General features: G+C 23.2%; 1 protein-coding gene across 1 annotated transcript; it reads right to left on the bottom strand.

Moving 5' to 3' along the window:
• Positions 1–1,464: 1,464 nt before the first annotated feature.
• Positions 1,465–14,250, bottom strand: LOC126899001 (katanin p80 WD40 repeat-containing subunit B1). The gene is made up of 19 exons (XM_050673459.1): positions 14,036–14,250; positions 13,163–13,209; positions 12,912–13,045; positions 12,143–12,361; positions 11,671–11,796; positions 10,482–10,672; positions 8,297–8,447; positions 7,986–8,173; positions 7,049–7,158; positions 6,205–6,246; positions 5,713–5,754; positions 5,030–5,110; positions 4,665–4,970; positions 4,401–4,591; positions 4,200–4,337; positions 4,061–4,137; positions 3,449–3,523; positions 2,361–2,480; positions 1,465–1,817 (listed from the first exon to the last, which is right to left on the bottom strand). Exons 2-19 carry the CDS (start codon positions 13,194–13,196, stop codon positions 1,682–1,684), a joined length of 2,361 nt encoding a protein of 786 aa, XP_050529416.1. The 5' UTR covers positions 13,197–13,209; positions 14,036–14,250; the 3' UTR covers positions 1,465–1,681.
• Between the last annotated feature and the right edge of the window lie 414 nt (positions 14,251–14,664).

Below are 14,664 nucleotides of genomic sequence, written 5' to 3' on the forward strand. Positions count from 1 at the left end.
GGGAATCATATTATTCTAAATTATGTTTGTATAATAGATTATTTTTTATAACAATTTTTATTTACTACCTGAAATTAAAGTAGTTTTTATATTATTACTCCTGATTGAGTAAAATATTCATATAATTGGTTTACGAATAAAAAAAATGATCAGTCTAAAAAATGTTGATTGGTTTAGTATTGATAAAATGTTATCAATACAGATCATAATTATTATCAGATAAATAATAAATAAAATTCTTTAAAAATGGATTACATTTTTTTTTAATAATTTGTTAAGTATTACATTGAATTTGTTACAATTATTAGTTCATTTTTAGACAAATTAATATTTTCAAGTTGTTAAGTTCACATTTGTACGATATTATGCATTAAAAATAATTATTACAAAAATAAAAAGTGCATTAGCTTATTAAACAATTCATAATAATAATCAACCTACTATTTTTTTAATTAACTTAATTTCTAACAAAAATAGAAAAGTATTATGAAGTTATACCACAAATTTATTTAATATTGATTGGATATTGAATTAGCACTATTATACACAGGAATGTAATACATAAGTTGTAACATGTACTCTTAATTTACGAATAAATAATTAAGTTAGTTTAAAGAATTCCGGTATGACATATGAGATATTTTTAGTTATACTCATTTATATTGAAGTCAGTCATTTATAAATATAAAAAAAACTTATTTTTTTTTATTACTTTTACTGTACCTTATGTATATAAAATTTAATGTTAAATTTCATTATTAATTAAATTTATAAATTACAAAAATATATTGTACATATTAAAAAAAAAAAAAATACAAAAAAAAAATCAAATATTAAGTAAATGAAATAATTATTGGACTACAATTAATACAAATAAAAATTGAGATCTGTTAAAATTAAACAAAATAAATAATAATTAACAAAAAGTACTAACAAAACTATGTGCAAAATAATAAATAAAATAAAAATATTTTAAGTTATTGTCTCTGTATAACTGAGTGACTATAGTAAAATTGTAAAAATAAATTTGTTACAATATAATTTTATATCTTAATAAACTTAACCTAAATATTATGTTATTTTTATATTGTACAAATAATAAGTTCTCTATTTAAACACTTAATTACTTTATACTTATCAAGATATCATATAAAATCACATAGTATATAATTTTGTTATTTGAATATGGCTGGTATTATTTACTTAACAATATATTTTAATATATTAATTTAGTTATAATATTATAACAGAATATAAAAAATATATCCAAATAAGAGCCATTTGTTTAATAGAATATGTAATTAAGTAAACATATATCAAAACATAATGACTAAATTATTTATAACTATATATTCCATAAAAAATGAATGATTTATTTTTCCTATAATGAAAGATGAATGTCAATAAAAATATATTATTATAACATTAAACTATACATAATCTTAACAGTTAGTAAACATTTAACAACATTTTTATTTAATTTCTCAGGAATATATTAAATGACTTAAATCTCAATTCACACACATTATAAATGTATATAAATATAGATATAATATATTTATTATAACTTGCCAATAGAAAAGAATAAGTTATTTACATCCATAAATACTTATACATAAATAGACGAGGAACAAATTTTATGGTTTAACTTCTTTTATTTGATTTAGTAATTTTTAATTACTTAAATATCAATAGTTTGCAGGAGTACATGCAATTGCCTAAATATATTTCCCAAACTACCTTGAACAGTTTGTCTTTTCAATACAAATGACCGAATAGTTATTAGTTCATTATGACATTTAAGACACTTGTTGTATCTAAAAAATAATAAAATAATAATTTAAAAGATAGGAAAAGTAAATAATATTCTACATTAAAACAAAAATGTATTTAATTTTGCAATATTGCAGAAGTTTTCTAATATCTTAAATACACGACTTTTTGAAATGAAAATCTTGTAAACTGTTTTATTTTATTTCAATACTAGGATTTTACATTTTAATATTTATTACTTCAATCTCAAGTTAAAAATTATAAAGAGATGAAATTGAAAAATTTTTCTTTAAAGGTAACCATGTGAGGAAATTAGAAAATGTATCATATAATATATGAGAAAAAATTAGGTCCATATCTATTAGTCACTATAGACACTGTGCTTCGAGTGTTTGTGAAATAAAGGTTTTATGCATTTTAAGAATTTTTCATTTTTTTATTTGTTACAATAATTTAAGTAAATATTTTTGATAATTGATAACATCACAAGTATCAAATATTATCCTTTTAGTTTTATGTGGTATTTATTTAAAGAAACTGTGTTATTGATTTTATTTATTAAAATTCATAACAATTAATATACTTACCGTTCTTCTTGCATTAAATCAACTCCTATAGCTGAAGGTGGTCGTTGTATGCTGTTTTTTATAATTGGCATAAAATACTGCAATATGTCCCTAATAGCTTTAAAACTGACATCAATGAAACTAGAAAATACATTTCAGTATATAAGACATTACATAATATATCATTCCCCATATTAATAGCAAAGAACAAATTATAAATCAAATTTTAATAAATACATTGAATTAAATAAAAAAAATAAATACATATATATATATATATTCATTTCTTAAGTTTAAATCCTTAAATCGAACATTTAACATCAGTGTTATTCAAAAGATGTCGATAACTCTCTGTTTTAATTAATTTTTCTATATATTATTCATTATTATTAAGAGGTTGCCCATTAAAACAAAATTAAAATCAACATTTGTTTTAAGGCATAATAAATTAACATATATAATATCTAACAAAGCTTACTCTGCAGATATGTATCTATCAAATTATCAGGGAGCAGTATATAGTTATATATACAAAATCATTGGTTTATCAAAAATCACTCGATTACTCTCAAATTTAATACAATATTAGAAAAACAAATTTTGATGTCTTTTAGTTACATATATTGATTTATCAATTAATAATGAAAAGGGTCGGTCTAGCCTAGTGGGTAGAAACATATGTTTCAGCACACAGGATCCTGGGTTCGATCCCCTGAATGTCTACAATATTTTTCTTGTAATTTTCTTATTTTGTAGCATTATAAATGTTTTATAGAATTGTATTAAACTTGAAAAACATTTTTTTTTGTTATTTTATAATTACGTATCAATTTTCTTTCATTTTTATTTTTCTTAGGTGTTTGTATTAAATAGTTAATTGATAAATTTACAATAATTATTTTATATTTTTGTAATTTTTTTAAATCAAAGTGTTTAATTTAACATTATAAATGCATTTTCAAGCTTTTGTTTTAAAAAAATTACAGAAAAATGAAAATATTAATAGTCATTATACATTGATAACTCATTGGAAATTAATTTTGGGAAGTGCATATAATGGTTAAATAAAAAACTGATGGCCAAAGATTATAAAAAAAAGAAAAGCTTACATTTCATTTCCACTTTGAATCAAATCTGATATAGTAGGAAGCAGCATACTACAAACATCAAGGCACCATAGTTTTCTAAAAATACATAAGCATGTAAGTTTTGTCAACATATTATTACACACACATTGTAAATAAAAATAGTTTTTAACTATTAAGTACTATGAAAAATTAATGTTATACACTACTAGCAATGCTTATTCAAAAAATGTCTTTTCAAACAAACTTTATTGAATTAAAGCATTATATATTTTTGTGTTATTCAAATTGAATTATTATTTTCTTATTTACTTGTTTTCTTTTTAATTATGTATAATGAATTTACACATTAGGTTAATTTAAGTTAAAGTAAATTTTTGCATAAAAGTTAATAGAAGTATCCAAAAGTTTCCAGAAAAGTTGTTTATGAAGCGTATATTTATGATTTTATACAAAATGCCTTCAATCTTCTTCACGGTACTCTCTATTAAAGACAATACAAATGTCTGGGGCACAACCTCGAACAAACCACTAGTGTAAAATTGTGTACTACAAAACTGCGCGCGCAGTAGTGTCATTCTGAAAACTTTTGGATACCGCCTCATATCAAAAAATTATTATTTAATTGCTACATACGGGCGTTGAGTTATAACAGATATAATATCAGCTACAACAGCATCATCATTCATAGTCACTGCTGAATTGACTGCAGACTATAATAATTAAAAAATATTATATAGAAATGAAAAATTATAATATCTATTATATCACTTACTTTAAAATTTTTATTTAACCACATAGTTTGTATGATATTTAGATTATGTTGCCTTTCTTTTAAAACTCCTATTGTAGACCTATGATTTTTAGAAAGGTATTCAATAATATCATTTTCATCAGTTATTGAATTAAGATTCTAAAATTTAAATGATTATATTATTATAATTTATGCATAAGGCTTATTAATTAAATTACATACATCTTTCATGTTTTCAAAATCATTTAATGGGTAACTGAACTTTCTATTTAATGTTTCAGTCTTTTTATGATCTTGCGTAATCATAGACTGGTCAGAAGGTAATGTTCTTTTCTGATAGAATGGTGTTTCATCATGAGAAATTTTTCTTTGCAATGGTGGAGAAGTGTATTTACTTCCATAAATGAAATTATCTTAATAGAATAATTATAATAGAATAATTTATGTTTGGAAAAACATTTAAAAAATCATTCTCATGATACTTACCATTTTGTTTAAATACTGGTAATGAAGATGGACGTTTGGATACATTCTCATTAGCTAAATTAGTTGAAACACTTCGCATTGAAATTGATGATGTTATATACTGATTGGTTTTAGGTTCAGAGTGCTCAATAATACTTGGTGAATTATAAGAAGAATTTACCAGAGGACTATAATAATCACTTCCTTCAGTTGAAATATTATCTTTAATTGAATGTGTTGTCTGGAATAATTCACATTGAGTAGATTCTATAGAAGATGTATCAGCTTCTGAATAACTACTATGCATTGACATAGTTTGAGGAATATCTAAATGAATAGTTTTATTAAGAATTTCAATAAATAAGTTATTATAATTTTAATTTTACCATAGCTGTATTTTCTTTCATCCGCTTTACTAATTCCTATTGATGTAGACAAGTGCATTTTGTTTTGAGGATTTTTATTCACTGAAAAAGTAATACTACTATGTATTTTATATTTTCATTTTTAAAGAATATAAATACTCAATAAAAAATGACATCATTCAAAATAATTATATTCTAGTAAATAAAATGAAAATTTATCAATATTTTTCCATATAAAATTTATTGCAATTTTTAATATTTATGTACAATTAACAAATATTATATTATATTAATTTTACAATAATGGTACTAATATATTGAAAATATATCAAGCTATGAAGTGAAAATAGAAAATTTGTTGAATATAAATAATTGAGTTTTTCTATATTTCAATAATTTTTTTTATTATGTTATCGAAAGTTAGTAATTTAATGTTAATAGATTTTAAAAACTATATAACTATGTAAAATGAAATTAAATCTTAATATCTATATCCTGAGGTACAACACATTTCTGGCTGGTTATACTTTATCATATTAGATATATAATTAACTAAATAAAAAAAAACATTTCAAAACTTTGAACCGATTAAACTACATTTTTAAAATATATATTTTTAAAGCTCAGCATTGAAGTTAAAATATTATCAGGATTTATGTCACTTTTTAGTTTTAATTAAGTGTAATTTAAAAATATAAACATACCATCAATAGAAATGTGACTGTTCATTAAAGGACTCAAGTTATCTAAAAAAAAGAAATTTAAATTTGTAAACTTAAAATAAATTATCAACTGTACTAAAAATATTTTTAAGACTATGTTTATTAATAAACAAAAATGATTTTAACTTATTTAATTTGAAAAGAATAAAAACAGTTGAAGGTTCCTAATTTTAGAAACTTACCCAATCCATATATAAATTGTTATATTAGGACTACATAGAGCATATCATCTTTAAAAAATAATTTGCTCATAAAATTTATTTTAATAATAAGTCAAACAACAAAATAAGGTTAAATAAGATGCATCAAAAATAACCATTTATTTGTTTTTTAAGAAAGAAAAAAATTACAAAAATTATAATCATTTTAGTCCAAAGAGAATATAAATCATATCTTAAATACTTCCATATAACAAAGAAATTCTCAATTCAATCACACATTTAAATTTTATGTTATTAAAAAAAAATTCATTACCTTCTTCTGACATTGGTGAGATAGGAGGTGGACTACGGTTTACTGAAAATAAAATGATTATTAATTGATTAAGAAAGGCCATTCGTATTTCCAAAAAGTATTTAAATTTAACTTGCAATTCAAAAGTTTCTTAGATTAAACACTTCTAATGAGAAATATATTCTTATATTAACTTATATTCATAAGTTAATATGGTTAATAAAACATAAATATTTAATGCTTTATTTTTAATTTAATGATTTGCACAACATTTCTTAGTCCTTTTATAGCCCAGACACATCAAAAAGCAATTGTATTTTTTTTAAGTGACACAATAGTAGTACAATAATGCAACCAACATTAAAAAATATAAATCTAGTTATTCTAAAAATATAATATAAAAAATATTCCAATAAGAATAATAGGAACATTTTTTGGAGAAAAATCATATTGGAAGCATTTAAACAAAATTAATATTAATATTTGTTTTAATGCATAATAATTTAACAGTGATTATTCTGTACTAGGCTACGCCTACGGCGCGTAAGCCTCTTCGGGCCGTCATCATAAGTAGGCCACTGATTCCGGTAGAAGTATCCGGCTACGCCGGGCACGATAAGTGTTTTTCAGAAAAAATATTACTTCAGAATCAGTGAAAACTATATCTAAAAATGTTATTATTAAAATCAGGAAAATTCAAAAAGAGAATATAGTAAAATGTATTGGGTATAAGGTTGAAGCCTCTTAATGAGGTATTCCCTTTAGGCCTATTCAAAAATTATTTTAGGAGGAAATTTAATATTTTTTACTTTGTTAAACATGTTATAGAAATTTTTTTGCTAAAATTAGTAACAATAAGACTTACGGGTTCTGTTAGGTTTAAAAACAGAATGATAATCAATTACGTTGTTAATAACTGCTTGATTATCTTCTTCAACTTCGGTTTCACTCTCATCAATTAATTTCATATTGGCTCTAGATAAAAAATTTAATTACATGGTATAGTTTCATTTAACTTATAAAAGTTAACAGAAAATGATAAAAAAACAAAGTATATTTTGTTTTTGGTATTTTGAAAATGTATGTTATATAATTCAAATTCAATGAATGCAAAATACTATATGCAATACATATAATATATGTATTGCAACACAATACATGTTAATAGGTGTCCGTTCCACGGTTTGATTATGTAACATAGTGTAATTTAACTTTCTTTGCAAGGGACAAACTATATTTTAAACTATCACAGTCATTCATATTTTATTGTTATAGTTATAACTTTCAATTAAAACACAAAAAATCTGTTCAGAGATGAACAATAAGACTGCATACACTATAGGTATAAGAGTTTAGCGCATAAAGAAAATGAGATTGTTCCCGAGTTAAGGGGATAAAGAGTCGCAGTGTGGCAATGGTTACCATGCCAACAGCTGGTTTGAACCGCCACATTAAATTTTTTATGACAATAAAAGATTACTGATTTTAGCCTCTCCTGAACCTATTTTTCAAGAGGACATATCTCTTTTACTCAGCTAATGGGCTCACACGTATAATGTACGATACCTTAAATAGTAAACAATTTTAGCGAAATGAAAAAAAGGAACATCATGTCCCTCTTTTGTTCTTCCTTCCTAATGAGTACTCACACATACACTTTAGGTACAAGAGTTTGCAGTCATGAGAGAGAGGGGGCATTGCAAAGTTAAATGGAAAGTCACCATTTACTTGTAGTGACACATTACCAACAGCTGGTCTGACTCGCTGAAAAGTGTTTCTCATCAATAAATAAAAGTACATACTTTGGTTTAATTATTTCTTGAGTTTTTTGCTTATTAAAACTTTTTCTAATGCCAGCATCTCTGGTAAATAATGTATTACTGGCCTTAAGTGATTTATCTGGTGGTGAAAACTGATTTTTAAAAGGATATCCTTCTGGTAAATTAATAAGCCATGTTGAAACGTTAGTTAAAACATGAGTGGCACCAATCTAAATTAAAATTAATTATTTCTTAAATAGAAGTATTATAACTTAATTTGAATAATATATAAAAATTCTGGTCCAATTAAAATTATAAATATTTAATCCAATACAGTAAATTTTTATACATACTATTTGATTATCAGTGACAGCTAGTTCATTAACTGAACCCCAATTAAGAGCCAATGAATCACAAACTCTTGTTGGTTCCCAGCCGTAAACACCGAGATAATCTGTACCTCCACCATAGACAACATCTCCTTTAGCACTAAACTGTAAACATCTGTAAAGATTTTTAAAACCATAATAAATAAAACAATGTATATTATAAATATATAAAAATCTTATAATCTATATTATATACCAATATTTTGGTCAACATGCATCTAAAAGTTAAACTGTATACAGAGTGTTCAGTAAGTAAGGAAACAGGTAAATTGTTACAAACAATGAGATTAATAGAAAAAACTCATTTCTTTACCTACTAATCACCCTATATATTTAAATATACAGTAGTCACTGCTTATCAGGCTCATTTATAACTAGACCATTTAAGTCCATTAACTAAGTGAGTCAATAAGGCAAAAGAATCTCAAAAAAAATGAAATATATATACAAATTTAGAATATTTATTAAGATTTCAACTTACTTACACAGAATTTAAATAAATAAAAATACATATTATCATAAAAATAATAACATGTAAACTACTAGGACCGACCCCAAGTAGTTCGGATTAAGACAAGGAAAAAGAAGAAGATAAAAATAATAACATGTATTTATACATTTAAAAAATAATTTTGACAGAAAGTTGATAATTTAAATATGTATTTATCTATATATTTGTTTGGTAAACTTAATTAATTCTAATAGAATACTATGCAGTGTCAACTAGGTTTTCTTGCCTTTAGTAAAAATATTTTTTATCATTTCAAGCAGCCAACGATCACTGATTTATTGTAAGAAAATAATTTAGATTACTTTTGTGATAACACAATTCAGGTACTGTAAAATTAGGTGGAATAGCCTGTTTTTATTTTTGTCATATTGTTACATAACCCAATTAATCGGTATAATAAGTCTAATAAATGAATATTTTTCTGTACGTTAGTATAGGTGTAAATTGGAAGCCCATTTAGTTCATAAACCATGAGTTCAATGAGTGATGACTACTGTATAACAGATTTGTCTTTAATTTATTTCAAAAAATTATTTTTGTAACAATAAGACCATTTAAAAAAGTTTCAACAATTAAAAAAAAAAAACAATATATATATATATGTGTTAAAAATAAATATAAGTTCAACATTATATTAGAGTTATGAAATTTCAATTAGTTAACCTTAATATAATTAGATATTTGTATTTTTTATTAGTATTTAATATATTGTGCCATATAATCAACAAAATCTGTTAGGTCTTTGAATCAAGTTATAGATAAAAAATAAAAAAAGCATAGTGAAGTTGTGGCACATTATGAACATGGCATAGTTGGGACAGATATAAATGATATCTAACAGTGATTTAAATCACTATCATAAGAAACGTTTCGATGCAAATATTTAGATAGTGTTTAATTTTAAGAAAATGGTGGATTATACCAAAAGAAAAATTAACTTCTATTTTTTGTTCAACTTCGACTGCCATTTGCACATAAAAGATAAGTTGTCAGGACAATTTTTTTTTTTTTAATTTATAGTACATAACATAAATTTGAATGTAACATATGTTTAAAGAACGTAGTATTTCCAAAACATTTTCAAAAGTTAACATGAAAAAGTTGACTTTTGTAAAAAGTTGCTATTTTGAATCCCCCTGTGGGTAGATAACGGGACAAAATTTAAAAAAAAAAAAGTGATCTCAAATGAAAGGAAAATACCTAGGTTTTTATCTAAGAAAAAATTATTTGATTTGTTTATTTTTGAAAAAGTTATAGTAGTTTTAAGATAAAAAAATGAAACTGTCAAAATTAATAGATTTTAAAAATTTCAATGTTTTTGGGGATTTTCTCCATTTACAGGAGACATGGGAAATTTTTTCAATTATTAAGGGTAATGTCTTCAACTAGAAATGATTTGTGATATTTTGATGAATGGTTGAAAGAAATCGGTTTGGTGAGAGCTTAGAAAACGTGGTAATAGAAACAAAAAAAAAAAAACGTAGTAAAATTAATACCTTCTTAGATTCGCATAGAAGCTAAAAACTCAATTGATTATTAACAAATTGATATTAATTCTTTATTAATGGAAAATTACATAATTTAAAAATTAATACACATTTATAAATACCTACCAATTGTTATACATGATTCAGTTACCTTATTGTAGATTTTTTAGTTTCTATTTGAGAAACAACATTAAATCTTTCCAAATCTAAAATGTTAATCTTATTATCTGTACCACTGCTTGCAAGCAAAAATACTAAAGGATGAAATTGTATTGATGTTACAGTTCCTTTATGGAGTCCATCAAATTCATGAAGCATACGACCAACTCTTAAATCCCATATCTACATATTAAATATTAATATTGGTTGATTAAAAATTTTAAATATAAATATAAATACAACCAATGATAAATTTTAATAGTATTGATAATATAAAAATAAATATATATATAATATGTGATATTAAAAACACAAGAGAAAAATTAGTAGATTATAATATATCCTTGAACCTTATAAAAAGTTAAGTGCAGTTGGGATCCAGTGAATTCTTTTTTTGATAAGTTTAGATTGATATTTAATAGTTTCCCCTCATCATAATGACTTTTTTTTTATATTGAACAATCTGGGGAAGATTCTTGAGAAGCTGCTAGTCTCCTGGCTTGAGCAGCACTTGACAAAGTAAGTGGGCTAGCGGATGGTCAGTACAGTTTCTGCAGGAGAGGTCAACGGCTGGCTTTATTTACTGGCCAGTACAAATTCACTCTTCTACGAATCATTGTTTAGGGAATAGAGATCCCACTGAATGATTCCATGATCTATCTAGGTCATGGATTCTTGATGGGACTCTTGTTATTGACAAAGATTTGATGTCAGGCTGCATATTACTAATGCAATCCATTGAGTCCAGAAAATTAATTATTTTTAAAATTAAAATTAACTCATATAACTTTTTGATTATATTTAAGAGACTTTTTTTTGAATACCCAACTAAATAAAATATAATTTTGAGAGTTTCTCCATTATTCGAAAAAAGAATTGTCACAAAATAGAGTAATGAAATTAAAGACTTGAAAACTAATATAAACAAGTATTTTATTAGTATATTATTATATTATTATTATCAGTAGTAATAGTATTGACTTAGGGGGAAGGCAATACATAACATTTTTTGCTACTCTATCCAGATGAAAAAAAAAATTGTATCTTCATCATTAAAATATTTTTTTTTTACATCAATACCTCCATAAATATAAATATACTAATTTAGGATATAGATCATAAATTTACTTCCATTTACAAAAAAAAAAACAAACAAATGAAATTAAGTGAGTTATAATTACCTTAACACCACCTTCTTCTCCAGCAGATGCAATCCACTGACCATCTGGACTAAATTTTAAACAAGATATAGGTCCCTCATGACCTTTATACATGTATATACAATTTTTATGCCTATAGTCCCATAGCTACAATATAACAGAATAAAATGATAAATTTATACAATAATATAAATATATATATATAATGTTAAAGGAATTTCAATTGAATAGAAATCAATCTACTGAAATTAATATTGAACTTTCTAAATAGAATCTTTAAAACTCAAAAATTTCTAAACATATAGTATGTGTTTAACGTTGATAATGGTAAGATTATTTTCGAAATACATATATGCAATATTTTAATAATTTTTTGTGGCTTTTTGAATTTAATATATTTTAATTTAAAATTTTAAATAATTTCTAAACCTTAGTTAAAATAATATATATTATTATTGAAATTTTTATATAACAAAAATATTTTAATTTTTACCTTGACATTGGTATCCTTGGATCCAGACACAATATAATTTCCTAAAGGATAAAAATCTAACTTTTTAATAGCTGACTTATGACCACTAAATGTTCGTAATATTTTTACAGCAGCTAAATCCCATACTTTAAGAGCACCAGTTTGACTACCTGCACCAACTAATTCTTCAGAATGATCAAATTGAACACATTCAATAGGTGTTACATGGCCACACAAGCTCTAAAAATTATTTATATTAATAAGAATGTTAATATTTTTCATTAATATACAATTTTAAATTAAAAGAAAAATATTAGCAAAATAAAGGAAAACTATTGTAATAACAATTTTACATATGAATTAAAATTCATATTAAAAAGCAAAATTTAATTCTAGAAAAAATGTGTTACAACAAACAAAATAATCAAGAAAATTTTTTTAAATTCTCTTAAATATATTATAAAGACATACATTACTTAACTATATTAATTTAATTAGATTTATGTACTTTATGTACAAGTAAAATTGAAAGCAACATAATTTCTAAGAATTATTAATTTAAAAAAAAAAATTTAATTTTATTAAATAAAAATACATTTATTAGTTTCAATTTCAAAAATTTTATTTTTATTTTTGTACTGATGTTGAAAATATAAGCATTGAATATATAAATTCTATTTATATAGTTAAAATAAAAAATCCCTTTAATGATTAAAAGATGAATTTCTAAAATGCAACATCATTAAACAAGTTAAAAAGTTTTTAACCACAAGTTTTAACTGTCACTTACCATGATACATGTTTCATTTCCAACAGCCCATAAATTAACTTTGTTATCTGCACCACCAGTAGCTAGCACTCGGCCACCGCATTTTTGACCAAGTGCTAAACACGAGACTTTGGTGTTATGAGCAGAAAATTCTTCTGAAAATTAAAAATAAATTTAAAAAGAAATTCACAATACTACATGGTAATATAAATTTATATTATAAAATAAATCTATGTATTCTATGTTTCAAAAATACTTTAAAAAATACTTACGTAATTTACAAATAAGATCATTTTGGTTTGCCATTCTATAGGCTTATCTGAAAATACGAATAGTTATTTACACAAATTATTAATATAAAATAAATTATTTCACAAAATTATATGTTCATATTAAAATATTTTACTTGTTTTGTTCAAATACTTCAAAAATTCTCTAAATATATTTCATAAGACTCAATAAAATTAGATTTTAATACTAATCCGAATATGTTTCATGTATTATAATATGAACATATCATTATTAATCAATTTAAGTTTAAATATACCTCAGTTTATTTTGCAAGATTGTTTATCAAGGCATTCTAGACAATTTTTGTAAGACTTTTTATAAAAAAATTTACTTTACTTAGATCCTACTATTATTATAAAATTCTATTTTTAAGATTAATTTACTTTTCTATTGATATTATGCTTACATTGTTATCTGAGAGAAATAATGGTCTAGTTTATTTGCAAAAGAAGCAAAAAAATTTGGTTTTATCACAGAAACTTGTGACTCAAAAATATTGGTTTTGGAATTTATATAATAATGAATAAAAATACCTTTCTTTAAACTTCTGAATATGTTATGTTAATATGTATTGAAATTTAATTTTTATAAAAGTGAATTTGGATGTTAAGCTTCTCATATACAGACTTTAACATGTAAATAACAGAAAATAGATTTTTAATAACAGCAAAATGAAACAAATTTATCCTTCAACTTAATACAATAAATGTATAAAATTAATGGTAAAATAGAATTACTAAAATGATTCATAGAATTATCAAATAAAATAGTTCTCCAAAAATATCATTACAGAAAATAAAAAAAATATTTATTTTAAATCGAAAAATTATTTATTTCTGCATAAAATAACTTACTTTCACTAATGTTGCAATATCATGAATAAGTTATATGTAATTTCTAGGATTGTTATAAGCACTATATGACATTTTTTTGAAATACGCAAAAATTTCCAAAAAAGGTAAATCGTTTAAGATAGCTGTAAATTGTATAAATACTGAAACCAATTTTTATTATTTAATGTCGTTGGAGGGTTAGCCTTGTCACTCATCGCTCCTCCAATATTGTAAGATAGTGGACAATGATAACATTATAGTATTATTTTAATGATTATAGACAAATACGAAGCATCCAATTTCTTATCATTATAAGTTTATGGAACAAAAATGTGGTTATATTAATCATAGAGTAATTATTCTATGACATTAATTCAATAAGAGGTAGTTAAAAAAAAAATTAAACGATAATTATAAAAATGGTTAAATTCATAGACATTATAATAAGTAAATTTGTTTATTTATTTAGTTTAAATGTTGAAAAGTCTAAAAAATTGTATTTTATATGTTTAGATTACCACTTTATATTAGAAAAGAAAAATGAAATAATAAGAATACTAAGTATAATATATAAAATAAAACTTTTAGCTTCGATGCGAAGCGGAGAAGGTATTAATTTTACTATGATGTGTTTTTTTTTTTTTTTTTTT

The sequence above is a fragment of the Daktulosphaira vitifoliae genome, unplaced genomic scaffold (assembly GCF_025091365.1).
Source record: "Daktulosphaira vitifoliae isolate Bord-2020 unplaced genomic scaffold, ASM2509136v1 Scaffold_2, whole genome shotgun sequence".
In the NCBI taxonomy this organism is placed as follows: Eukaryota; Metazoa; Arthropoda; class Insecta; order Hemiptera; family Phylloxeridae; genus Daktulosphaira; species Daktulosphaira vitifoliae.

Excerpts from the sequence above, each read along its gene's own strand:
- LOC126899001 (XM_050673459.1), bottom strand. The coding sequence starts at position 13,196 with ATGGCAAACCAAAATGATCTTATTTGTAAATTAC. Across the intron at positions 13,046-13,162 it reads TGATCTTATTTGTAAATTAC|AAGAATTTTCTGCTCATAAC; the intron begins GTAAGTATTTTT and ends TTTAATTTTCAG. Across the intron at positions 8,448-10,481 it reads ACTAAAAAATCTACAATAAG|ATGTTTACAGTTTAGTGCTA; the intron begins GTAACTGAATCA and ends AAATCTTTACAG.